At 41.7% G+C, this 27,656-nt stretch overlaps 1 protein-coding gene across 1 annotated transcript; it reads left to right on the plus strand.

Moving 5' to 3' along the window:
• The first annotated feature begins 1,538 nt into the window (after positions 1 to 1,538).
• Positions 1,539 to 27,656, plus strand: YWHAZ (tyrosine 3-monooxygenase/tryptophan 5-monooxygenase activation protein zeta). The gene is made up of 6 exons (XM_084211926.1): positions 1,539 to 1,653; positions 3,880 to 4,183; positions 19,224 to 19,347; positions 22,781 to 22,944; positions 23,034 to 23,129; positions 26,609 to 27,656. The coding sequence occupies exons 2-6, from the start codon at positions 3,890 to 3,892 to the stop codon at positions 26,666 to 26,668; spliced, it is 738 nt and encodes a 245-aa protein (XP_084068052.1). The 5' UTR covers positions 1,539 to 1,653; positions 3,880 to 3,889; the 3' UTR covers positions 26,669 to 27,656.

Raw genomic sequence — 27,656 nt, forward strand, 5'->3', positions numbered from 1 at the left:
CCCGGCCACTCCAGAACACAAATACATCCCTGACTTCCTCCTGCTTTCCAGAAGCAAGCACCTCACTCTTCCCACGCTACTCCCTCACTCTGCCCCACCAGCAGATTTTTATGGCTGTAGACGTAAATACAGGCCCGGCCCGCGCCGGGGCTCTCCCTGCGGGAGCTGTTCCGAGCACTGAGCCGAGCGAGTCCCGGGGCTCCGGCGGGAGCCGCCCCGGCAGCCGGGACACAGTCCCGGGCATGTGACCGGAGCCGAGGTTTTCCGTGAGGTTTGCACCAAGCGGGAACAGGGCGGGAGCTGCCGGGGTCTCCCGGAGGCAGGCACAGCCGCCTGCAGCCAGCCCCCGGCAGGGAATCCCCCTCCCACTCTGGAGATGCTCCTGGCCCATGGCAGTGACGGATACAAAATCAATCTAGAAGAGAACCTTTAGCCTACCTGGCCTTTTTCAAAAAATATATCGAGGTGCTTTCTCCATCTTATTATTCTCCATTTTTATTTCTAATCCTGTGAGACAGTGCTGATCCCAGAGCCCAGGAGAAACCAGGAGAGGTCAGGACACGGCATACTTGAGACAAGGATTCAGGCTGGGGCATGCTGTTCAGAAAGGGGACAAGTGAATGCCGACTTCCACGGCCTTTAGGAAACAGGGTTTGGGGTTTTTTTCAGAAAATGAAAAAGCATTTCCAACAACAGCAATGTTTATTAATACTCTTCCTACTCCTGTCAGCATGTTCTCATCAACGTTTGGGTGGTGCTGTCCGACATGCCCGCTTGCCTTTCCAAGGGAGAGGCTTCCAGAGGGACCGTCCGGCGCCTGCAGAGCCCCTGAGCGCCCATCCGCCAGCGCCGGGGGGGTGTCCCAGGCCCTGCCGCCATGTTCGGCCCCCCATCCTCTTCCGGACCTCTCGTTTTTAACCCCCGGCATGTGTCGCGCTCCCGGTGCTGGATGAGGCTCCGGGGCGCGGCTCGATGCGGAGCCGTCCCGCAGCCGCGCGTGTGCCGGGACAGTGCCGGTCCCCCCAACACCCTGGGGGCTCGGCCACCCAGCCACGCACGGGGCTCGGCGGGGGTTACTGGGGAGCCTGGGCGCTCGGGGAGGCACAAAGCCGGGAGAGCCCGCCCGGGCTGCGCGGGGGGCGGCGGTGACATCCGCGCACACCCCGCGGCCGCACGAGGAGGCGGTGCTACCGCCCCCGCTCCGTGCCGCAGGCGCGGGCACCGCTCCGCCGCCCACGGGCGGGTGCGGGGGTCTCCCCGTCGGGCCGGGCCCGGTGCTGCGGGAGGGGCGGAGCGCGGCCCCTGACCCGCGGCGCCCTCGGGCCGCCCCGCTCGGCTCGGGGGTGCAGGCGCGCGCCCGCGGGCGGGGCAGCAACCGGCTCTGGGCGTGACCGCGGGGGGGGGGGGGGAAGCGCGAGGGGGGGAAGGTTCGCGCGCGCCCTCGCGCTCCGTTGCCATAGCGCCGCTTGACGTCACGGGCGGCGCGCGGCCCGCGAAGAACGGCGCGGTGATTGGTGGAGACGCCCCGTGCGCGGCGCCGGGAGAGGGAGGGAGGGAGCGAGGCTGCAGCGCCGCGAGCGCCAGAGCCGCACAGTCCGCGCCGGCCGCCTGCCCGCACCGACGCACTCGTGCCCGCCCGTCCGTCGCGCACAGGTAACGGGGCCGCCGTCCGGAACGGACTCCTCCGGCACGCGGCAGGTCGGGAGCACTGAGCGTAGCGGCCGGGGGACATCGCCCTGCTCCCTCCGGCGCGGCTCAGCGGGGAGGGAACGAGGCGCGGGGGCCGCTGCTCGGGGCGACGGGGGCCTTTCTCTGCCGGGCAAAAAGGAGGAAGCACCGGCGGAGGGGGCGGCAGGTGAGGGCGACGCCGTGCCCGCAGGAAGGGGAGCGCCGCCCCCGCCGGGCGGGGGCCGGGGCGCGGGTGGTGGGCCCTGCCGGGTGTGGTCTCCCTTTGGGAGCCCTGCCCGGGCGCGGAAGACTCGGGGCGGCCGCCCCTCGGCCGTGCTCGCTTCCCTTCCTCCGCCCAGCCCCCCCCCCCCCCCAACTCCCCCTCTCAACGCCCAGGCCTCCCCACCCCCGCCCATCCTCCCCGCCCCGGCCGAGGGGTCCAGGCGAGAGCGGCGGCTCCCTCGGGACTGGAGGGGGCTCCTCCTCCGCCGCTCCCCCTCCCCCGCGCCGAATCCCCCGGGGATGGACCCGCGGGCTTTCCCTATTCCGGGGCGGGGACGCAGCATCCTCCCCCGGCGGCGCTGGGCGGAGGGGAGCGGGATCGGGGCGGGCCGGGCTCCGGCGCCCACCCGCCGTGACAAAGGCGGCGGGCGCGGCGCTCGGTGTCCCCGCAGCGGGCGCGGCGCGGGGAGGGAGGAAGGGAGGGGCGGCCGCAGCGCCCCGGGGCCGCCCGCCCGCCCCGCCCTCCGATCCGCCCGCCCCCGGGCCGCTCCATTTTCTGCTGTCACCGCGCTCGCCGAGCCCGAGCCGCGGCAGCGCCCAGCCCGTGGGGGCGGCGGGCGGCCCGCCCGCTCGCCCGGGGATGCTGCCGCGGCAGCCTGCGGTGCCCCGGGGACCGGCGGCGCGGCCGGCGTTGCGACCAAGTTTGGTCGGATCATGCCGAGCGGTAAATAACCACCGCCATACGCTTGCTTTAAAATGGCTCCTTAACCCCGCCGCGCGCGGTGTGGGCAAGTTCTTCAACGGGCGTTCGCAGACAAACGTCGGGTTTGTGCCTCCCTGTTGGGGACGGGAGCCATTAAAACTTGCAGTCTCCTGGAATGTTAAAATGTGCTTAATTTATTCCCAAAGACAGAACCTAGCCCTGCCATTGTTTTTCCTAACGTCACGTAAAATGGCAAAAGTGGTTAAAAATGAAAATGTTTGATTGAGGTGTGTGGAACATACGGAAATAGATAAAGCACTCATGAGCAAAACTGGTTCATGCTTTAATAATCTTGTTAAACTTTAAAGGATAATGTATCCCCAAAGCACATTACCAGTTCCTCCAAATGATTAAGTTAGGATACACAGAAGGATGGGTGGTGAGAAAGAAGTATTTTTTCTTCCTGTGTCAAAAGAAATTTCTCAATACCTCTGCTTAGCAGAGTTTGATTTTTTAAAAAAAAATTTTAAGTGCCAATAAGACAGATTACGAGGGATTTCTGCCAGGTTGTGCTAGCTGAAATACAGATGTTGAGGTCTTATTTTTAAGTAGTAAAATTTTCTTTTGTCTGTGAAAGCACAACCTCCTGGGCAGAGCAGAAATACCTGACACAGAACATCCCATAATGGGGATTTCCATTTGGGGAAAGGGAGTTAGTATTGTGGGAAGGTGTACAAATCACAATTTAGATATTTGTTGCACTATGACTTTTTAACATCCAGTGTGGGATTTGATTTGCAGATGTTTATGTGACGTACCTCTGCATGTAACTGATTTTGTTAAGGCTCTGAATGCTGCTTGGTATTCTTTGTCTAGCCTTTATTTGGTTGTCTCCTGTGGAAAGCTTACTATTGGATATTTTCTTTGTCAATTTTGCTGCACTGATAATATAGTCTTATGAAAGAGTGGTGGCAAGAATTAGGATAATTTTTGTGCATAAAATAGAAGGAGTTATTTGGTTTCAGTTCACCTTTGGATGCTTTTGTTTGTGTTTATTAAAATAACATACTTCTAAAAGTTTATGGTTTTTTATGAGGCATGAGTGACTTTAACTCTGTGTCCGTGTGTTTGAGCACCCAGTGCTGCTAGTATGCCCTGTGTGCTGGATTTCGGTCGTACCTCTTACAGTTCCAAACTAGAGAATACACCTTGCTCTGCCTATGAAGTTAAAACACCTTTGTCCTTGACCAATGTCTGAATAATGCCTCACTATTTTTCCTCTTTAGAAATATCAGCATGGATAAAAATGAGCTGGTGCAGAAGGCCAAACTGGCTGAGCAGGCTGAAAGATATGATGACATGGCAAGTTGCATGAAATCTGTGACTGAGCAAGGAGCTGAGTTGTCCAATGAAGAGAGGAATCTTCTCTCTGTTGCCTATAAAAATGTTGTAGGAGCCCGTAGGTCATCTTGGAGAGTCGTCTCAAGTATTGAACAAAAGACGGAAGGCGCTGAGAAAAAACAGCAGATGGCTCGAGAATACAGAGAGAAAATTGAGACTGAGCTAAGAGACATCTGCAACGATGTGCTGGTGAGAAATAATGAAACTGTTGATCCACTTTTACTTAGAGTTGCAGAGTAAATGGTGCTGGGCCCTCTGGGACTATTTCTAGTCTGTGGTCTCCTATGCTATTTCTGACAATAAGGTTTAAAAAATATCTGAATTTTTCTTTCCCTCTAATGTGCTGTTTATTTCTATACAAATTATAGTTATGAATGCTAATAAACTTGGAGGCATGTAGAAGTATTATTGTATGTAAAGTAGTAGTTATGAAAGGTTAATATATTTCCCTGAGACTGAACTGTGTACAGGTTTAGTTTGGGGGTTTCTCCTCCCCCAGTGCCCCTTCCTCTTTAATGCAATATTTGTATCCTAAGATGTCTTTGATTTCTGCAGTTTTAATATGCTGCTGTGGTTGTAAGAGGTAGTTCTTACTCTACGGAAATTGTGCCCCTCCCTGGGTAAGATGATGTAATGTTAGTTATGACTCAGCCGTGCAGAAAATTGCTTGCAGGAAGAGGCAGTAGAAATGCTGTGATACCTGCTTAGACTTAATTTTTTTTTTGTAGCAAACTCAAAGGGTGTTCAAATTAGGCATTTTCTGAGACTTGTAGTTACGTTAATATGTGCCTGTGTACAGCAAGCAACACTCCCAGTATTTTCACTGGGAGACTGGTTTATGAAATCCAAACCTCTTCCAAATGCTTATTCCAGATTGTCAGGTTTTTCCAACTGCACGCTCCTGTGGTGCTTCAGTGAGCACGCAAGGAGCAGCTGTTCAGTCCTACCAACACTTGTGAGGTAGAGGTTATGTCAGCAGTGGAGTTGTCCACTGCACTGTGGACACTGCTGGCTACCATCCCATATGTGACAAGGGATCACCTGCAGGTGACAGAATGACATGCAACATGAGGGAAGTTAAATAGCTAAGTGCCTGAAGGTCTGATACCATATGAACGTTAAGATCAATGAATAGCATAAATTTTGCTTGATGTTTGAGATAACTAAATGATACTGGTGGTGATAGCTTCTGGAAGGCTGGTTCTCCATGGATTTGTAAGAGTCAGCATGGGTAACTGAGTCTTGGCTTCCAGTTCAGCTGGCCACTATGGTTATTGTAACACACCCAATTTTCTGTTTTGTTATCTTGTGTAAGGATAACTCTTTAACTTCTGCTGTGAAAATGAAATGCAGAACTTACTCATAGGAAAGAACTGATTTACTAGTACTTGCGTTGTAAAGTGGTGGCTCATCTATTCAAGCCAAGGAAATGAGGATCCAAATCTGGCACTCTAATTGGTTATTTCTTTCTTTAATTATTTTACTAATGGGAAAGTTGGGGTGGGGGTGGATGCTTTCAGTTCAGGGTCTGAAATTCTTTTTTGGTTTAAGAAATTATTTTAATTAAGTCTGGGCTTAGAAACCTTAGAAGCATTTCATGTTTGTAATTAATTTTTTGTATGATAATGGAAACCAGTTTAAGGTGAAACTACCTTTTATTGTGCATGCTAAATATAAAAACTAAAACAAAACCCAGCTTTTGAGTTTGCTGCAGCAACTAGAGTGCCTGGGAGGGTAGGATATGGGTGGAGAGTCTTGTTTAATCTCTGAATGTCAAAATGGATTTGAATTTCTTTGTGATAATGAGACATATATAATACAAAGAAGTTACTGTTCTTAACGGGCTACTATTTTTAAGAAGCTAATGACTGACTAATTTTTATCATCACCAGTCCAATTTTCCTTCATACATTAAAGAAAAATTACTGTCCAGAAGACACAATGCCTTAAGCAGTGATTAGCAGTAATAAAACTACTTTTTTAGACTTGCATTTAAAAAGGAAAAAATGAAAATTTTTGTATTGAAAGGATAGGATTTAAAAATAATTTCAGATGACATGTATGACCTTTGATGTTGCCAATTACATTGAAGATTTTAATTTACATTTAAAGCTATACTCTTGTTTTCTTTCTTGAAGTATCCTATGCGTGTTCATTCTTATCTAGAAATGTGGCTGACTATTGATTTAACCGGGAAAAAAAGAACTGTGGTAAGATTCAGTTGTTTAACATGAACAAGAAGTCTATACAATGCTACATGCAAATGTAGAACTAGGGTTTGGTTTAGTTTTTGGTTTGTTTTTTTTTTTTTTTTTCAGAAGATCTCTAATTTTTATGCAGCATAATCTAATCTATAACTGTTTACAGAAGAGAAAAGTGGGCCTTAACCAATCTTAATTGGTGTGAAGTATGCCATTAATTAATAAGACCTGAAATGTTAAACTTTCAAAGCTGTTAATCATGAGCTTTATGAATTAGAGTACAAAAGCAGCTCTGCAACTTTTGTATCTTTTTATTGAGGCTGTGGCTCTCTTTGAGCTGTTGTTGTGTCTTCAGTTGTCTGCTAGTGTCTTAAGTAATCTTTAATGCCCAGGGGTGTTACATCACAGCTGAGTATGACTGCCATCCTAACTTCAGTGTTGAAGGGAGGAAAGCAATTTAGAGAATGTGTTTGTGACTAGAAGAGTGTGGCCAAAGCTGGCTCCTCTGCAGCTTCCTGCTCTCTTCCCTCATTTATTGGAATGAAATCTAGTGTACTGGAAGAAGTAGCTCCTCTAATCCTGTAGATACCAAGTATACTAAACTTTGCCTGGGCTATATTTCCATCTCTTCTTCTAATTTGCAGAAAGAGTAGGAGCAATTAATGACAAACTTCCTTCTTGCTTCATCCCTCTTGGGCCCAATGATAAAAGTGTTAATAGTTACACGGTCAGGTCCAAATGTTTATTTTTCTCTTTTACACTGACCTTGCAACAGGAAGACAGCATCTGCCTCCTTGCTGCTTCCTGAATCTTTTTTCTTCATCCTGCCATGTAGTACCTCTACAACTCTGCAAAAGAGTTTAACTCATCCTGTTTCCTGCAGCCTTAGAGTGTGCTGTACAAAGAAGAGACACCTTAAATATCTTGTTGCAGCACTAATTCTGTCAGATATGCATTTAAATTTAATATAACCAGCTCTAGTTTGGAGTTGGTCTGGTAGTGCTGATAAACATCAAATAATTGTGGCCCATTGAGTGTAGTACAAGTTCCTTGCACTGTGGCAATGAAGCCTATATTTCCAAATTCTTCAATAGTAATATAGTGTGTGTGATGCTCTGTGTAAGGAAATACATTGTCTTATTTGGGCATCTGAAAAGTGCTTTGAATATTATAGAAAATTTCTACTTGATACAGGAAATTAGGCTTTTATTTAAGTATTTTTCCTCATGTTAGCTAAGTGCGTACTTCATGTTCTGTTTCATAGTAGTTTTTATAGTAGAAAGGAGGGTCTGTCTAAAGTACCAGTATAATGATCTAAAGTCATCTTTCATTTGTCATTTCCATAATAAAAATCGTTATTAGTATAGCAAGTGTGGATTTTCTTTAAACTGCTGTTAGCAGAGAAGTGAGTTGTAACTGAAGTGATTCAAATTAAATCTGCAGTAAGCTGAATTTTCAGCTAACAAGGGTTCTGAAGTACAGAGGAGAATGGAGAGGTCTTTGAATAGCTAACACCCTGCACTGCTTGTATGTTAGAAGTTCTCAGGAGCTCTCGTAGCTTTCAGGAAGTCTCTTACATGAGCTAAATGTAAACTAGTAATTGAAAACATGACTGGCTATCTTCACATAAGTATGGATATAATTCCAGACAGTTGCACTCTTCCCTAAGCTGGCACATACTGCAGCAGTCCCTGCATGTCCTCCAAGTGCAGAGTATGTGACAGTTCCCATGTTCCTGCCTGATGCCCAGTCTTCCCCCTCCAAGTTCTACTGCAGAAATGCCCTAAGTAAATCTCCTCTGGCAGTGCCCAAGCACCCTTTCACCATTTATTTTCCCTTTTAGTTGTTAAGGTCTGGAGAACTTCTGCAAACCTTGGCTGCCCTTCAGCCTTCTGGAGTTACTGTTACACATTGGTGCTACTCAGCACTTTTCCCCCACTCCTTTCCTGCTAGAAAAGCAGCAGGTTGATGGTGTTATTTAGGACCTTCCAGTAAGATGAATTGTTTGCTTTCTTCGCAACTTCTTCCAAATTTCACCCTCGGAAGCATAAAAACTTTCTCCTTGTGTGCTCATACTTGAGATTTCTTTGTGCTTGTTATGGATGTTTCACTTTTTAGAATGGATGCTTCACGTTTTAGAAGTGGTAATTGTGAGAGCAGAAGGTTCAGTTATATCTCAGATTAGTGACTTTAGGTTTACATTTCTTTTTTTATGTATATTGTTTGAGAGGGGGAGTAGAATATTTAGTAACCTGTCATGGGGCTGCAGTTCACTGGGGGAAGGGAGTGTAATTCCATTCCAAATGCATCTAAATGGCTTTTTAAAGAGCATACCACAGAATTAATGCCTATTGCCATCATTCTCAAATTACTGTGGAACTATTTTCTAGTTGCCTGCAAACATCTAATAAGTTACTATATTAAGTTCTATAAAATGTTAAATAATTCATAATGAGAGGGTTAGGAAATTTGGTCTTTTCTCCTACAGGAAGCCATATGGTTTTTGGCATGCCAATGTGAGAATTGTCTTTTTAAAAGTCAGCCACTGTATGCTTAGTGTGTCCTCCTGATGGTTAAAGTGCACAGCTAACCTGTAGACTGAGGTTACCCTAGAAGCTTCTTGCTATGATGATATCTGCTACTAACAGAAAATTGTGTTCTGACTGAAAATCACTACCGTCAGTTCTGTGATTCCTTCAGGCTTGCTTAATTTTTTATCTTTTATTGCACTTTGAGATCTGTATTATTTTTTTCAGAAGAAAAAGGGGAGAAATTTGTAGAACCTTCTATTTGCAGAAATGTCAGTCAGAGAAGAGGGTGATTAGTGTGTTGAAATCTGGGAGTTAGGTGCCCAGAAGAATTGAGGTTAAAAGGGAGGTCATTGTGTTCAACTCTGGTCTGAACAGATCTAGTTTGATCACTTTGCTCAAGGCCTTGTCAGTCACATTTTTATTATCTTTAAGCATGGAGATTCCACAGCCTCTCTGGGAAGCCTGTCTCAATATTTGTTCATGTTGTTAAGGAAAGAATACTAGAATGTAATGAGAGCTTCTCAAGTTCCAACTTGTCTGCTGCCTCCTGTGATGTCACTGTAGACCTCAAGGAAGAGTCTGGTTCCATCGTCTCTAGGCAGCTGTACACAGCAGTAAGATCTGCTGGAATTCTCTGGGCCATCTCTCTCAGTCTTGCCTTGTACCTCATGTGCTCCAGCCCCATAGTCTCTTCAGTATATCTTTGTTTTTCTTGTGCTGTGGAGCTCAAACCTGGATGTAGAACTCAAGATGTCATCTCAAGTTGTTAAAATTTGCACCAAAAGATAGTAATTGGTGATGTGTTAGTGACGTATGTGAAAATATGTGAGTACTCTGGTTCACAAATGCTTCTGTGAATGAACTTTTATATATTGCAGAGCAAAATGTAACCAGGAGTTGCGAACTTAGAAGGGTGGTTATAAATTATAAGCTTTTGTTTAACTTTCCAAGTCTGGCTTTTTCAGTAAGGGTTTGGTTGATATCATTGCTCATATGTATTGAAGGTAGGAAGCCAAGGCAATTTGTATCAACCTTATGATTTCACTCACTTCCCTGATTGTAGCTACACCCTTTCAGGTTTGGAGGTTTTTTTGGCTGCTAGTTTTTTATTTTGGTTTGGGTTGTTAGTTTGGTTTTTGTTGGTTGCCTGCAGTGAAAGCAGCGCCTAAGCTAGAGTAATATCCTTTACTTTTGTAAGTGATTAGACTGTTGCAAAACTGTTGAATCTTTGATAATGAAATCATCATTCATGGATCAGTTTAAATATGAGATTACTTGTGTTGTTTTTAATTTATTCTAATCTTAGCAAGAAGGGCATCCATTATGTTGACACATATGTTTAATGCTCCCATTTATCATAAAATCAGCTAAGGTGCTCTGCATAAATGCAGCTACTTCTTACATTAACTCTGCTTGCACATGTGTGAACACATACATACACGTATCTGCATCCTCTTGCATTTATTGCAAGTAGGAGAAACCTTTATTATAACCACTAGCCCGCTGTACTAATTTCATTTGGCATTACTGTTTAATATTTTTGTACAGAGTGCTTATACTGCTCAAAAGCATCGAAGTAACAACTTGCTTAATTTGACAGCAGCCTTCATTATTCAAGTACTTTATGTATCTACTGCTGATACTCAGTTCTAAACAGCACAATAAAGTAAGTTGATAGTTTAGTCACCTGTGACAGATAACTCTTCATCTTCTTTGTGCTGCTGAAGGAACAACTTCATTGCATGTACTTGCAATTTTGTGAAGCTGGTAATTGTATTTGTTTCACTGGTTGATTGCTTAGAAATCTAAGAAGCAGAAACGCTTCATTGCTAATGTATCAGCTTCTTCTTGTGCCTGTGAAAGCTGTAAGTGGTAGAAACATAAAATTTAGAATATGAGGAGAGTTAATGCATTATCTCTGCACATCTGCAGTACAAATACTGCACTATCTCTCGTTTTATCTGGAAACTTCTGTCTCGTTACCGTGCACGTAACAGTTCTCAACACTTTCTCTCACAGGTTCTCAAACGCTTTACTTGTACTTTGCTGGGGGCACACATCAGCTCCTGCCTCTGAAGCTGCTTGTCCATTCAGGCAGTAGTTGACAACCATTTTTAAATAGCTTGAGAAAGCTTGTGCTATTAAAGTTGATTGAAGATAATTAAGATTGTAATTATTTCTTAAACTCCTTTTTAGTTTTACTGAAAGTTAACTCTTGTGCAGTGGATTGTTTTTCTTGAAACCTGACAGAAGACTGGCAATGCCTCTTCAAAGAGAAGTAATAAGAAGTCATGTTCTGTTGAGACCAACAGTAAATTCTCAATTTTTTTATTAGATATAATATGTTGGACTCAATGATCTCAGAGGTCTTTTCCAACCTACTTGATTCTGTGATTCTATAAGGCAGCTCACATGAGGCTGAGAAAAGTTGCCTGTTGGTTTTTGTTGGTGGTGAGGTTTTTTTCTGGATATTACCCTTTGTGATTATGTTACAAAAGATTCAACAAAAGTAATCTGATCTTTCAACTGGTCATTTTCTCCTAGTGCAGATTAGGTTTACATAGCTAAAATGGCATTTCTCCTAATAAAATGTTTTTATTAACACTGTGTGCTATAGTGATCCATAGCACACAGTGTTATGTGCTGTGGATCACTATACACTATACATAGTGCTATAGTCAATCCATACTCTGCTTCAGGAGGTTTGAAATCTGCTCATAGTGCAAGCTGCTAAAGGATAAATGGCTCCTGCTTCTATTGTGGAGCAAGGATAAAAAGTGTTGCATCGTATTTATGGGGAGTTTTATTAGTATTTGTTTAGAGACCAAAACTGTGGAGTCTTAAGATGTGTTCTGGTTTGGAGTACAGTTGCAATAGCTGAGAGCTACATCCTGGGCAGAAATTCTCACCCAACTAACTCAGTTGGTTTCAGTTTTTTTTTATCTCAAGTTTCACAGAGGATGTTGTGAAAAGAATAATGATGGATGCACCTGCTACAATTTTATTTTGATGCAAGTCCCCCATATTCAAGAAGCAGTTTAATGAGGTGATGCTGAGAAAAAAAAGGCCCAGGTTAAAATTACATATTGACTTTGATCCTCAGTGGAAACTTTATTAAGATCTGTAGCAATGCCTTAAAAATATTAAGACTTTAATCCTAATGTTTTTCTCTTAAGTGTCTTTACAGTTGCTGCCTTTCATATGAGTTTCCTCAGAGTGGGTTACTAAATTGGGGAGGTATTTTTGCCTGTGCTTCAGAATTCCTTCACTATCATGTTTATTGTGCATGCTTTGGTAGAAAACAATAATGATTGGCAGGAAACACCTGAGGAGTCTTTTGAATTATCTCAAGAGTGTATCCTGATATGAGGCACACTTGCCTCCTGTGCCATAAACACTAATTGGAAAACAAAACAGTAGAAGAAATGAGCTAGTAAAGGACAGGGTAGTCTAAGCTGGGGAAGGCATATCTGCAAAGGGAGCTACACGTATGGCTGTAAAAGTGTGAACTGAGATGCTGCTCCTCGTTGCCTCAGGTGCTCTTTCTTGTTTTGCTGACCAGTGCTGTGTCTGTGCCAAGCACCCTGTATGCATTTTTGTGCCTGCACCTACTTCTAACTGACTTGTATCTCTCTCCCAGCATATGTCTCAGCATGAGGATGATTTTTCAGTGTGTTCTACTTCTTCCATGTTTCCTTCACTTGCCCATAGTGATGTTGCTTTTGTTCTCTTTTCTAAGGGAGCGCATTTAGGCTGGTTTAGTAATATTTTTATGTATAAACTAAGATTTCTTGCCATTGTTTCTGTCATATGGGATTTTCTTCGGCCCGTCAGTCCTTTTGGATCTTTTTCAGTTACCGTCTTAGTACTCAGACTTCATTTCCTCTGCTCATTTCCTTTCTAGATCTTCACCAGGTTGACTACAGCAAAACTGCTAATCAAGTGTACCTTTCTCCTGCTCTTAGCAATTCCACATTTCCCCCTGTTGCATAAACACTGCAAAGTACTCCGCAGTCAAATTCTTCTGTCCCCCTTTAAGATCCATTGTCCCAAATTCTGAATTCCTCCCCTGCTGAGGGTTCTTGCTTCATCTCTTCCAGCCAGCCTTGTCACCGTTCTCAAACTTCTGCTGCTTTTTCTGTGGGCAGCCAATTTGATGGGAAGAAAGAACAACTGGTACTGAGAACAGGCAGAAGGCTGGTTTCCTTCTTCAGCAGATATTTCAGCAGAGATCTCCAGTGCCTCAGCAGTCACTAATATTGACAGCTTTTCTTGTATTCCTGTTCTAGTGAGCAAACTAGTAGAGAGAATTCTGTAGGTGACTTTAAATTGTAGTGTCACTTCTGGCTGGAGTAGAAGGCTGAGAACAGTCCTTTTGGTTTTCACAAGAGGGATGGAGGTCACCCATGAGGCAGCCGTTACAGAGCCCTTAATCCCAAACACTGGGCAGAGCTGTAATCAGGAGCAGCATAGTAAGCCTGGGTCAAAACAGGGTTTGGGAAGGGATTGTCTAAAAATACACCTCTTAAAAATGCAAGTACATGTCTCTTTCTCCAACAATTAGATGGATGTGTGTAAATAAAATGACTGGCCACAAATGGTTTAATTAAACCCTCTGTAGTGTGTGTGCCAATCTGTGCAGTGCAGCTAATGGCATGTATTGTTTTATAGCTCGTAACTTTCTTAATCCTCATTTGGAAAAACAGTCATGGAAAACCACTTGCTAGCTTCTAATGGGAATTAATAAGAGTATTTTCTTTTTTTTTTTTAATGAAACTGAGAAGTAATTTAAAGACAAAAGTAACACTCATGTACAGGTACACAGGTATCTGCAGCTTCTTCTCTGGTGCACTGTGGGTATTAAGGTTGTTTTGATGTAATGGGAGTTCGAACAATGTGTGGAATGTGGACAAAAAGCCTTTTAAAGGTTATTACCTCCAGGGAAACCTCATCTGGCTCAGAAAATTCCTGGGCATTGATGGAGGCTAAGAGAAGCATGAGACTTTCTTGCTTTGTTCATGTGGTTTTTCTAGTAGCATCATCTTTTGGGCAGTGTTGCAGTGAGGTTAGCAGACAGAGGAGTCCTGTCAGCCAGTATGATCCCTCTTGTTTTCTTACAACATCTTGGAGAAGGATGCTACTTAAATCGTGAAAATACCAGGCTGTTGTCATTAAATATTAAATTAGTGTCAAGCTGAGCTTAAAAAAAGATGCAGTTTCTTTCATGTCTTTAATGAATTTAAATACAAGAGTTCTGTGTCATCTTCATCCCTATGTCATATACCATGGGTGGGTGACAAGTGAGTTGAAGTTCAGCTAGTACTTTTGTGTAATTTATTCTCAAAATTAGAAAAAACGTAACTAGTGTTAGGTGTCTTTTGATACTGCATGAAAACAAAAAGGCTGCTTATTTATTAAACAAAAAGCCAGGTTATTTCAGAGAAGAACTGATAGTATTTAAAGTACCTAAAGTTTATCAGTGTGTTCTCTTTTGAGTTTTCCCATTCTTCACCTTGGTTCTTTTGTGCAAGAATAATATCTTTTTATTTCTCCTATAGTTATAGTGTTTTTATTCAATTAGATATCTTAGCAACTAATATTTCCATATTTAAAGGTAAGGCTTCTCATTCCCAGTTCTTTAACTGTGTATTATCCACTAATTGCTACTGCATTTTCCTAGAACCTGATGATTGTTCTTATTTTCCTGCTTGTCTGAAAGGAAATATATAAATAGAAAATGGAGCTGTTGATGCAATCATCCCTAGTGCATTAATAATTATCTAAAGTTTCTAGGCAATGACATGTACTGAGACCAAGCCTTTAATAAAAGGAAATAAGCACTGAACTAGAAGCAACGAGGCAAAACTGAGCATTAAAATAAAATTAATTTTACGTTCTTATAGTGGATTTGGGAATAGATTTCTGGCCCACAGACGTCATTTGCCAAGGATGCAAATGCTTTTAAAACAAGAGTAGTTTTAGGTTTCAAGTGTCAGGAAAGGACTCTTCAAGTCTTTGTGTTGGCTTCCTGTCTTCAACTGCAGGCCTTGCCACAGTTGGACAACTGAAGCATGTCCTCTTGCAGTAAGATGCAGGCAGAATTTTAGGAGAAGGTTGGCTATTGGGGTTTATTGCTAAATACTTGTTAGGCTTCTTTCACATTCCTAAGTCTCATAACTCTTAACCTTTCAGACTTGATCTTGCAAAACCACAGGAGCCTTGATGAAAAGCCTTTCATCAAAGTGGCTCAAAATGTGATGTACTTCATGTTGCCACCTGTTGACTGTATCCTGTTCAGGCAGTAGAATGTGTAAGAGAATAAAGGAAGTCAATCTCTCTCCAGTTTAGTGTTTAAAATAAGCCAGGATTGAAGTTCACCATTAGGATAATTCAAGTTGTGTGCAGACAGTTTCTGGTATGTCTTTGGAGACAAAGACTTTTCTTTAGTTCTTGCTGAGAGCGAGGGAACGTACCAAATCCTACCAATGGTGCGTGTGAGCACAGCTGACATCTCCTGAGTTTGAGCGTGTTTGTTGGCCAGTCAAGAAGCAGAAAGCTGGCTTAGTCACAGCCAGAACTGCAGGTGTGAAGGGTTGAAGCCTCATCTTTGAACAGCCAGCATATAGGTAAGAGTTGATATTCAGATTTACTACATCCTTTTTTTAAAAAAGGTAATTCCCATTAACTCTTTCTGAAAAGACTTATCAAAAGTACTAGAAGCACTTGTACAAAGTGTTACAGGTTTGGGCTGAAAAGTGCTCTGAAGTGCTGTTTCGTCTGCTTAGTTGACTACAATGGTATGGTTTGTTTCACAGCAGTTAGATTCTCGCTGTCAAATTAAGAGCTCTGACAATTATTCCTGTGTCCTTGGGGGGTTTCAAAGGCAGGGACTGTTTGGTTTTGTTCAGAAAACTGTTCCTACCAGATGCTGATGAAGATGCTGTAGTTAACTGCCCATGTGTTAGTATATATGCAGCCTGGATGGAGTTTCACGTGGTAGCAGAGAACATCATGAACAAGTATGAGACCGTAACTACATAAAATGTAATAATAGACGTGGGCTGTATGGACTGCAGTAGTCAGGGTGCTGTATGCATTGCAGTGATGCTGATCACATCAGCTTAGTAAATACAGTTCACCTAACTGAGCCAATCTTGGACTAGCTGCTCCCACTTGAGTGGCCTGTATGGTGATCAGCTCTATACTGATAAACACTGCCCTATCAACTGGTAAAGGAGAGAGAAGGTGGCCATGTATTGCTGGTATTACTTAAGCTATGCACAAACAACCTATCAATAGAACTTAAATACCTAGATATTCCTCCTTGTGGAAAAAAATGTATCCTCCAGAGATGCTTTGCAGTAAAAGCTATTAAAAAAATCCAAAAGACAAACAGTATTCCCCATAAGCTGTGTTGGCAGATAACAAATCGTTAGATTTGTTGTGCTTCTGATTCTGCTGTCTTCTGTAATTGAACTTTAAAAGGTCAGTAGTTTTCATTGGTCTTACCTGTCTGGCTTTCTGTAGCCATACCATGTCCATGCAGGTTATGCTTTCACAGCCACTCTGTAGGATAAATCTGGGTATCCTGAATCTTCAGGCTAACTTTAAAGGAGTGATCTGTATCTACTTCTGCCAGTAAAAGGAAATAGATCCTGAAATAAATGAACTAATACAAGCAGAAGAAACTGAATTTATATGACCAAATAAATAATAGGGGGGGATCTCCTTTCAGTCATTTCACATGCTAGCTTTTAAATATTCATCTGCTTGCAGGGTTTATTGTTGCTGTTTATGAAGTATTTGGCATAAATAAAATTCTTCCAGAGATACGTGGCACACCAGTCCTACGTGTTGTTTGTATAGAATAGACTCTTTCATCCAAATATGAGTAAGCTCCCAGTGCAGTTTGAGTTGGAGTCTCTGCATTGGCTATATTCTGTGAATAGCTGTTCAAAGGGATTTTCTCAATTCATCAGTCTTTGAAATTCAACATGGCTTTAGAACTTCTTGCAGTACAAGATTTACAGTGTTCAAGCTCCTTTTGCCCTGCTGGTGTTGGTCTGTTTAAAAAGATAATTAGTAGTCTTTCCTCCTATCTGTCTACTGGTGCAATTCATCCATTCAGTTTGCAAACAGCTTCACCTCATTTGTGATCTAAGTGAAGTTTAAATCTTGGAGCTTGGTTCCTGCTGTGTGAGTGAGTAGACCTGTACATTTTAATCAAATGACCTCCTATAGGGATGAGGAATCATTTCTGTGTCTGGAATCACTAAAAATATTTTGGTCTGGCCAGCTAATGGTGGATGCAGAAGAAGGGCGACTCCCCAAGGTGCCAGAAGTGTAGGTGCAGACTGACACACCTGGCTTAATTGAAGTCTCACAAAGAAAAACTGATAAGGAGCCTTGTTCTCAGTAGCTGGTAACCTTCAGTTGTCACTGGAGGGCCTTGGCACTCACAAAAATGTTCTAGCTGCAAATGTTGAAGCTCTCTAGTGGTGAGAACAGAGTGTGTAAGGAGTCACAGGGAGCTGAGGTGTGTGACCCATAAACCTGCTGGCCTCCTGCTACATCCCAGCCTCACTGGGACAGAGCTGGCTCTGAACCCTTCTCCTGGCATGGTGGGAGCCCTCAGAAGGGTGCCTTTGGCATGAGGCAGCTCAGCAGCCCTTTTGACTGTCTCCAGAAAAATACTTCTGCTGCTGACTGGCATGCGTTGAGTTCCTGCTGTTGCCAAAGAATTGTCTCTGCTGTCATTTGGATGGGAAGTGAGGACATGCAGGATTTTTCAGTGTTTCCCTGTGTGGTTATAAAATGAAGTTATATACCAAGTCCCACAGTACTGGAAAGGTCTAATAGTAAAGTTAACAAATAAATCCACTCTGTTGAAGCCATTAAGGAAAGTCCACTTATAGGTTTTTATCTCATTGTAGCATCGGCATGGCTGAACCTTGTCTGACTTTCATGTCTGTCTGCCTGATTTCTTTATTATCTGTCTGCTGCAATAGAAATGAGAGAGATGCTGTGAAGGGTTGCTTCGTTTTGAGGAGTTTCATGCAAGTTTGAGTCTACCAATAAATATTCATTATTCATATAAATGAATTAGCAGTACTTTGATTAAAGAAAAAAGCAACCAAAACAAAAACCAAGACCAGACTTGCTCTTCTTGCTCTTTCTGTGAATTACAATTTTCTGTAGCTTAATAGTTAGCCTGCTAGGCAGAGCAGGTACCACAGGTGTCCCTGTCACAGTGCAGTAGTTGCAGCCTGTCCCAGGAGTATGTTCTATAATACATTAATTTAACCTGCTGGATGGCCTTGAGAGGAGAGTGCTGTAAAGCAGCAATCTTTTCTGTAAGTTGGAACTAAATTAGTTTGTCTCTGTGCTATCCTTGGAAATAAAAACTAAAAAAGGGGAGCAAAACTGCAATGTCAGTCATCTAATTTATACAGGGAAAAAATGGCCAAAAAATCTGTACTAAAGCCTCTTTAAAAAAAATGGCCAAAAAATCTGTACTAAAACCTCTTAAAAAATTTTTTCTGCATAGCCTTCACCAAGTATATGTAACAGCTTCTGATTGAATTCTGACTATTCAGGCATGCTGTACCTTTTTTGACTTTTAAATAACTGGCTTTTCTTTTAGAGTCTGACTTCAAGCACTCAATATCACAAAGTTTGATGAGCTTGTACCTTAATTTGACTGAGTGTGTTGGAGCTAGTGATTTTTTTTTCCCTCTTTTTTTTCCATCATAATAGAATTGCTAAATTACATGACTGCCTCAGCTATTTAACTTGCTATGTTAACAAGCAGTTAGAATAATCTAGAAAAACCTGGTCTTAAATGTCAGCCATCCCCTGGGGAGGATTTGATGGAGTGATTCTAGAGAGCTACATTGCTTTGGAAGATAATGGAAATACCTGTTAGGGCAGCACATAAAGTCAGATAGAGGTGCTACAGAGCTGAATGTCAGATTGTTAGCTGTCTGAAAATGCAAGAATACAGATTCACCTTGTGGTTTCTTGCTGGGAATGCCAGTGGAGCATTAAAGTTAATGGGAGCTGGGCTAAGGAAGCTTATTTATTGTCTGTGTATGTAAAATTATTAGGTCTCTGATTTGGCAACTGATGTTATCAAATCCTTTTATTGTATTTTGTGGATGCAGGCTTTCTTTCATGGTATACCTTTTGCCCAGAGTCTTTGGACTACCTTATTTCAGCCAGAATTCTGTATCGTGATTTATAGAAAGCCATCCCTTGGTCATATAAAACTCATCTGCTAAATTGACACAGCCTCCTCCTCCCCATCAAGGCACACAATGCAGCATTCCTTTTATATCTAGAATTGGAATCCAGAACACGTTCTCTAGCTGTGCTATGTAGGATGTGAAGAAAATAAGCAAGAAGTGAAGCTGTCTTGACTTTGAAATAAATTGAAATATAATTGAATTGTTGGTTCAGCATATGTTCAAAACACTGTGTTCTTTGTTTCCCTTTTAGTCTCTTTTGGAAAAGTTCTTGATCCCTAATGCTTCGCAAGCAGAAAGCAAAGTTTTCTATTTGAAAATGAAAGGAGACTACTACCGTTACTTGGCTGAGGTTGCTGCTGGAGATGACAAGAAAGGTATTGTATGTCACTTTGTGGATAAACATTGTCCAGTTAAATTGCTGTTGGTGAGGTAGTGACACAACCATAATTTTAGAGTAATTCCGATTTGCATGTTAATTTCTTTAGTAATAGGCTTCCTGTTTTCTGAAGGAAAATCATAGATTGTTGGCTTTCAAATGAGTTACAGAAATGTTCACGTACATGCCGATGGAGGCACAAAACAGACTCTGAGTCACAAAATCTTGAAATTGTCTCCAACTTCTACATGCATGTATCTGGTTTACCACTGAAGTACTGGTTTATGCATTTCTGTCTGGCTGAATCTTAGGGGTTTTACCTCTTAGACTTTTGCCATTCCTCCTGCATTTCTACAGAATATAAGAAGTCTGCGTAGGTTCTGTGACCAAAGAGACTAGAAACAACCTGGAGGAGAAAAGATTTAATAAAACTAATGTTACTGTTAGGAAAGTTTCTTTTGTAATCCTGGTAGTTTAATGTCCAAATGCCTTCAATTTCCTCAAATTTCTTATATTTTCATATAAGCAGCTTGTCACAATTGTAGGTAAGCTGCCTTCACCTAATTTTAGTCTAAAAAGTTAATATTAGGTACTCAGCATTGTGAGTTCCTTACCTGCTGTGGTGGCAGACGCGCTAACAGCCTTGCTGCCTCCGTGCAGAGTACCCTTTAGTTCAGAGCAATGCATTAGCAAGATCCAGCTCACTGCAAACAGTGCCAGGCTGTTTCCTGGAGCCACTTCGGGGTTGCTGGCAGTGTGCCCTGAGGAGCAGCACACCAGCACAGAGCCAGCCTGGTGTGTCAGACTGCCTTGGGCTGCCCTGAGCCTGCAGGGACTGGGGATGCAGGAACCCTCGGGGGTGAGGAGCGCTGAGCCGTGCGGGCCCGCTCTGCCCTGCAGCACCTGTAGCCCGTGGCTAAACCCCTCAGTGGGGCACAGAATGATGGCTGTGGGACCTCAGAGACTAGATTGAGCTTGGCATAGATGTGAAAGACATGGAACAATTTCAATGGGATAGATGTGTCTGCTTTACTGGCATGGGTTATATCCACATGACACAGTGAAGCCCAGTTTTCCCAGCATGCTGGGCAATAGGGAATTACACAGAGATCCTCATACTTGGTATGTAAGGCTGGATTTGATTTCTGATGTTTACTGCATGCAAACTGAGCCAGTCTTGGTGACTGCAGAATTGTATGTGTTACCAGTACTTAGATCTGTTATAGAGTTACCATGTTTTCCTTTGGTAATTTTAGAGATTCTGTTCACATGCATAGGAGGTACAATATTTTGAGTCTCAAAGTTTCTTTTTCTGTTGAGGATTAAATTACAGGCTCTAAAGTTAGACTGTGAAAATCTTTGTTTAAAAAGTGCTTTTAAAGTTTACTTTTATTTAACCCAGTCTCCTGGCTGAGCAGTTTATGGTGGGTTTCCATTTTTTCAATTCATCCTTCTCCTCCAGTGTTTCATGTCACATGTTTTTCTTGTATGTTATCTGTGACCTTGAAGAAGAGCAGTTGATAATTATTGTGCAGGAAAAAATGGCTTTTGAGTTGGACACTACTCTTCCAGCTGTTTGCACTAAATACAGCAACAATATAAAGCTCCCAATACTAGGAATTGATTTTTATCTTCATAAACCACATTTTTTATTTTAATGGATGGGGCTTCCTTATGGTAGTCTAGCAGACAGGAATGTCAAGCAGGTACTCACTCTATTTTATCCTTTAACTTTGGAGCTGCACTTCCTAAAGAATTCAAGGTTAAAAACTGTTTTATACTGTGTGACTGATTTCAAAATTAACAGAATACATCAAATTCAAATTGTGCACTGAGTGCTCCAAAATGTTGGTCAAAAGGTAACTGTTTTCTCAAATAGGGAGAAAAAGTACACTTTTTGCTTTGAAATTATGTTAAAGAAAAATTACTAGAAAATAAAACTCTCAGCTTCATTCCCTGAATTTACTTGTTTTTCATTCTGCTTGTTTTGCTTTTCATAAACAGCACAATTTTCTAAGGCTTTTACTTTATGAGAGGAGTTAAACATTTCTCACAATTTCTAAATTTAACTTGCAGTAAACCTAGTTCTTCTCAACTATAATGTACTAACTCCTGGCCATTTTCAAGACATTAGGGCAGCTGTTTGATCTGAAGCATTCCATTATTAGTGGTGAGTGCAGAGAGAGCACTGTTGATTGAACTGTGCAGTGCATGTCCTTACTCTTCCATGTGGAAGAGAACAATATGATGCTTTAATTTTTGTGGCTATCTAAAGGTGAACAAATGGTGGGTGATTGCATAGACATCCTGAGCATTAGTATTCTCTTGTTTTCAGACTTGGAGTCTGAAAACTCCTTACTTAAATCCTGCTGTATTTTTGAGTCTTTACCTTAAAATTCCTTTCTACGTTTTTGAATACGTGTGACTGCACTCTTGAAGACATGGATGCATTTCTGGTTTGATCCAGAAACGTTAGGGTTGGAATCCTTTTTGCATCTGAATTGGATGACTTTCTGCCCACCTTTTTCTCAGATGCTGCTGGTGAGCTGAGGAACAAACGCCCCTTTGTGCTCAGCATGCAGCTCCTCCCTGGCCCCTGCAGCTTGTGGGCTGTGTTGGGCCGTGATCCCTGACTTGTGCAGGCAGGACCTGCTCTAGGTTCACGTGCCTTCAGTGAGAAAGGAAACTGTTGAGCTCTTCAATCTTCATATCCACATTGTAGTTGCTGGTTTTTGCCAAGTGTTAATAACTTGTACAACTGAATCAGTTAAGAGTGATGAGAGATTCATCTCTAAAATAAAGGACCCAAATTATTAATTTTTCTCCCTTCAAGGTTTATAGGTACTAGGACTTCTAAGTTAGGTAAAAATGCTTTCTGTGTCTGCATTGGAAATAGAACTATGTTGGAAGCTTTTAAAAATACATATTTAATTTGATTTGAGGTGTGCCATGCTGTCTTTGCTGAGCAGTTTGAATGGAGACTCATAGATGACTGTTACTGAATGGGTTCAGCATGACAGACAAAGGTCATCAATGTTTCCTGTGACTAAAATGTGGCTCTCTAATGCACTGCAGTCTTTAAAGACATTGAAATTGTGGTACTGTATCAAGTAGATGGTGGGTTTTGTCTTCAGAGCTACAAAACTGCTGCAAACATTTGTAAATACAAGTAGTCATGGAGCATTGGGAAGAGACTCAAACCTGTGATTTAGTCAGTAACAACTTCCCTTCTTTTTAATAATTTGAGAATGTAATTTAATAAAATCTTCATTAAATAGTGACTTGTTAGGTAAAGTGCTCATTCACAGGCGTTCACTCCTGACATGGTTTCTTCATGCAAGTGTGAACACAGTCCTGATTGTATGTCTGTATACAGTGTATTAATTACTTACTTGTTGTGGGTTTTGTTTGTGTTTGTTTTTTCCCCAAAGGGATAGTGGAGCAATCACAACAGGCATATCAAGAAGCTTTTGAAATCAGTAAAAAGGAGATGCAACCAACACATCCCATCAGATTAGGTCTGGCTCTGAACTTCTCTGTGTTCTATTATGAGATTCTCAATTCCCCGGAGAAGGCCTGTTCCCTTGCAAAAACGGTAAGTCAAAGAGGGGGAAATTCCATTTAAATTATTTGCATAACCTTTTGTCACATGGCTAATGGAGTTGTTTGTTTTTATAACACTAGGCTTTTGACGAAGCAATTGCTGAACTTGATACATTAAGTGAAGAGTCATACAAAGACAGCACGCTAATAATGCAGTTACTGAGAGACAACTTGACAGTGAGTATCATCAAAGTTTGCAAATAGATTACAGGATTGGTCTTCTGGCACTTCAAGGTGTCCTTTTTGTTCTTGGCAGTGGAGCTGTGTCTGTCACTCAGAAATAAGTCTATAGTACATCATCCTTTTGAGCTAAATTTTTTTCCTGCTGAGTTTGTTGGTTTTTTTTTTTTTCTTGTTTTGTTTTAGTTGTTTTTCTTGGGGTTTTTTTCATGCTAATTAACATGATTTTCTGACAACTTAACCACATTTTTCGGGTTATTTTAATCAAGGAATCTAGCATGTGTAAATGATGAGTCTGAACTGTGACTATCAAACCTACTACCCAGTGTTAAGCAGTATCTGAGAATGCAGTTGCATTTGCCTCTTTAAAGCTTATGTCAAATTTCATATAGCTTATTCTGCATTAATGTATCTGCAAGGAAGAGATTCTACATGAAAACTGGAAACAAAGCTAGAAGCTAGCAAGTCCATTTAAGGACTTGTGGTTTAGAGGTTTTTATGTTTGGCTTTAATTTTGGTAAAGCTGAAATGGAAATCGATGCTAGCCAGGCTATTTCCACGGCAGTTGTAACATAACTGTCTTAATTTTTTTTATTGTTGTTTTTTCCTCCTTGGACTCACAGCTGTGCTGTAAGTTGTCAGAATAATCAAAATCTTCATCTTGTGTGTGGGATTTTTTTATCGTACTTTGAACTTTAAAACTGACAAAGATAAACATCTAAAGCAAATGAAACTTAAATGTGAGCAAACATGCAAGAGTTTAATTAGATGGCTTAGTTCATTCCTTGGTCTGTGGGGAGAAGAGCTGCAAGCAAGAAATGAAAAAATAAGAAACACTTCTTGTTGCCATATGTAGCCCCTTGTTAACACTTTGTGCTTCTGATATCAGAAACCTTTGCAAAATAGCTGCCCTGCTTTAAAAATAACTACAAGTAAAATTGTGCAGTTGTAAAAAAATTGGAGTTGCCATACTTTCTGCTTTTCCATCTAACATTTAATTTCTCTTGTCTTTTGGAGCCTTTTCCATGGGAATGGCAGCTTAACACAAAAACTACTTGTTATTGTTCCATTTGTTGCTTACAAAACAAATGGAAGTGATTTCTCAACCTCTGTATTGGAGACAGATAGAGGGGTTGGCATTGCTCTCAGTGTCTGTGTACTGTCCCCTTGAGTGGGATTGCTCAAGAGCTGCCCTCTGAATGAGTGGTTTTGAAACAGGAGAGAAGCTGACCTTAATTGCTAACTTCCCAGTAAAAATAATGTAAAGCTTGTCATAGCAGTTGGAAAGCAAATTGTTTCACACAAGAACAAAAGTCAGACTGAGCTCCTATAGTGTGTGGATTAGGGCAGTAGGTCTGATAATTGATGTGAGCTTTCCATTGCAAGGAGAAAGCTGTAAACAGATGGAAGATTCCATATTCTTGAATGAGTGATGTGTCTTGTCTTAAATGCTTAGTGTGATCTGTACGAGTGCATTGATTCCATGTTTATCCACAACTTCTTGAGGTAGAAAATAACTTCTGATATGTGTATGGCTGACAAAGGCTACAGTGAATTTCATAAATGTAGAAAAGGTCTGTTTTGCTAGTTATGCAAGTGGTGAAGTCTGAGGTAGGTGGGCTTTAAACAGTGATTTAGCATGTTGATCAGTTTGGTGAAGTAGCACTTTGCTCACTTGTTGGTTGTTTTACCTTGAGTCTTGTATGGCTGAAGAAGTCTATTCATTCTCTGTGGGGACTGAAGGCAGAGAAGTGTTCAGAGGGCTGTTTAACATACCATCAAAATCTGTTTTACTGGAATTGCTAGATAATTTCTTTGCTCTGTTATGAAATTTTGTTTTATTAAATAAAAGGCAGTCCTTCTTCCTAAGTGTTTCCCTCCCACCCTGAGCAGATTGGTTAAACTGATCTCAGTGTCTCAGTTGGTAAAATTGGTAATGCCCCTTTCATAGCACTCAGGCCCTTTTGGCTTAATGGTTGTGTATTTTAGATTGGACATAAGGAAAATTTTCATCACTAAAAGGGTTGTCAAGCAGGGTGGCCTAGGGAAGTGTTGAGTCACCATCCCTGAAAGTATTTAATTTGTGTCGATGTAGTATTTGGGGACATGGTGGACTTGGCATTATTAATGGTTGGACTTGATGATATTGAAGGCCTTTTCCATCCTAAATTACTCTTGTGACTGTATTTGAGGGATGATGATTTAGGATAGAAACCTCTGATTTCTGAATTCTGATAAAATATGATAGAATTTTTCTTAGTGATACTCCTTAAAAGAATAGCACTGAATTTGGGACTAATGTAGTAGTATAATAATGTAGTAAAGATTGCAGTGCAGGTCTAGAAACAGACTATTGGTGTACTGTTATCTTCAGTAAAATAACTTGTTGCTTAATGCCTTCAGCATGGAAGATTAAGTGCAGATACCATGCATTATATTCAGAGCAAGGACAAGGCTACTGTCTTCTACAGGTTTCATTGTTGCTTTCTCCTCCTTAAAGCATGAAATGTTTCTGATGATGGATTTAAAAAATAAAGGCATTCTGTAAGACTTCATTGGTACAGCTCTGTCAGTGGAGAGAATTAGTTGGTTTTATGTTTTACCACCTTATACTACAGAGCATGAATGATTTGGTTAATGCTTCTCTAACTTCATAAAATGAGAGATGACAAATCATATTGGGCTGGGAATAGTTTGGAAGCAGCCAGCATGGAGATACTTGGTTCACGAAATAATTTCTTGGCACTGACTGTTGCTCTGGAACTGATGCTGTTTCCTTAGCTGGTACTTAACTTGATATATGGTTCCTTAGTATGATTTTATGGAGCTGAAAATAACATCTTGTGCATAGTGCATGCTTAGCCTGATTTTCTTCCATCCTTGCCCTGCCCGCCAAGTTGGCAGCTCAGTGTTCTGAAAGTTGCTAAAGGGGAGCACAGCTAACTGAACAGAGCCAGGGGGTAGAGATTTTGATGAAACATTTTGGTGTTTAAAAAAACCAGAGAAAATCTCCAGATGCCTGTTCTGAAGAAAAAGTACTATTTGCTGTAGCATTTGATATGGAGAGATAATTTTACTGAAGCTTTTCCTTCAGAAAGGCATGTAAAACTTGCTTGAGGAGAAAGAAATTGCTGTTAGTTCCTGATTCTCACCTGCTCACTCACTCTGATTCTTGCCTGCATGTTAGTTGTATTTTAGTAAGCCCTGTGAGTAAGATACTTGGGTTTTGACTGTTCATAAACTTGCTCATTAAACGCAGTGTAGGGTTGGGTTGCCTAGAACTGAATTTCCATCTTGCCATTGCCAGGAAATAGATTCATGTTACTGTGTGCTTTTTCTTTCTCCACAGTGTTTAGTAGGACCTGTTAGAAATTGCTATTATTAAGACATAGACCTTCTTTCTAAAAATTGCTTACTAATTATTAGTAATGAATGTATAATAATGTGCCTGTTACTCTGTTTTCTTTCCTAAACAGTTGTGGACATCGGATACCCAGGGAGATGAAGCCGAAGCAGGAGAAGGAGGGGAGAATTAACCAGCCTTCCAACTTCCATCTGCCTCATTCTGAAATTTAAACAGTAGACCATTTGTCATCCATGCTGTCCCACAAATAGTTTTTGTTTACGATTTGACAGGTTTATGTTACTTCTATTTGGATTTCTATATTTCCCATGTGGTTTTGTTTAATATTAGGGGAATAGAGCCAGTTAACATTTGGGGAATTTATCTGTTTTCATCTGAGGTGGCCAATATAGGGTTGTGAAATTTTTATACAAGTTTTACATGTTTGGCATAGTACTTTTGGTACATTGTGGCTTCCCACAAGGCCAGTGTTAAAACAGCTTTCTATGTCAGGCAAAGATGACTGCTTGCATATTGGTCTGTCACGATGGAAAAAAGGGATAATCAATGTTGCAGCCACAGGTGTAGTTAGTCTGAATATCCAAGCTGGAGCACACATGGCTGTGGATAAACTGATGTCCCATAGATATTGCATGTCAGGGGAACATGTGACATCTGTGGAATATTCCAATCAAGTGTACATCTTTGATTGCAGCTGAAGTGTTCCTTAAGACAGTTTGATAACCCAGTCAGCTTTCTCTAGAGAAGGACAGAGAAACGGTTCACATTCCATTATTTGTAAAGTTACCTGCTGTTGCTTTCATTATTTTTGCTACACATTTTATTTGTATTTAAATGGTTTAAGCAACCTAAGAACAAATGTACAAGTAAAGATGCAGTAAAAATGAATTGCTTGATATTCATAATGACACTGTATATCGAGCACAGCAGTAAAACAAAAACCCATGTATTTAACTTTTTTAGGTTTTTTGCTTTTGTGATTTTTTTTTTGATACTTGCCTAACATGCATGTGCTGTAAAAATAGTTAACAGGGAAATAACTTGAGATGATGGCTAGCTTTGTTTAATGTCTTATGAAATTTTCATGAACAATCCAAGCATAACTGTTCAGAACATGTGTATTAAGTTGATGTAAGTGGAATAAAAGTTTTATGAATGGA

Source organism: Fringilla coelebs, assembly GCF_963513975.1.
Source record: "Fringilla coelebs genome assembly, chromosome: 1".
In the NCBI taxonomy this organism is placed as follows: Eukaryota; Metazoa; Chordata; class Aves; order Passeriformes; family Fringillidae; genus Fringilla; species Fringilla coelebs.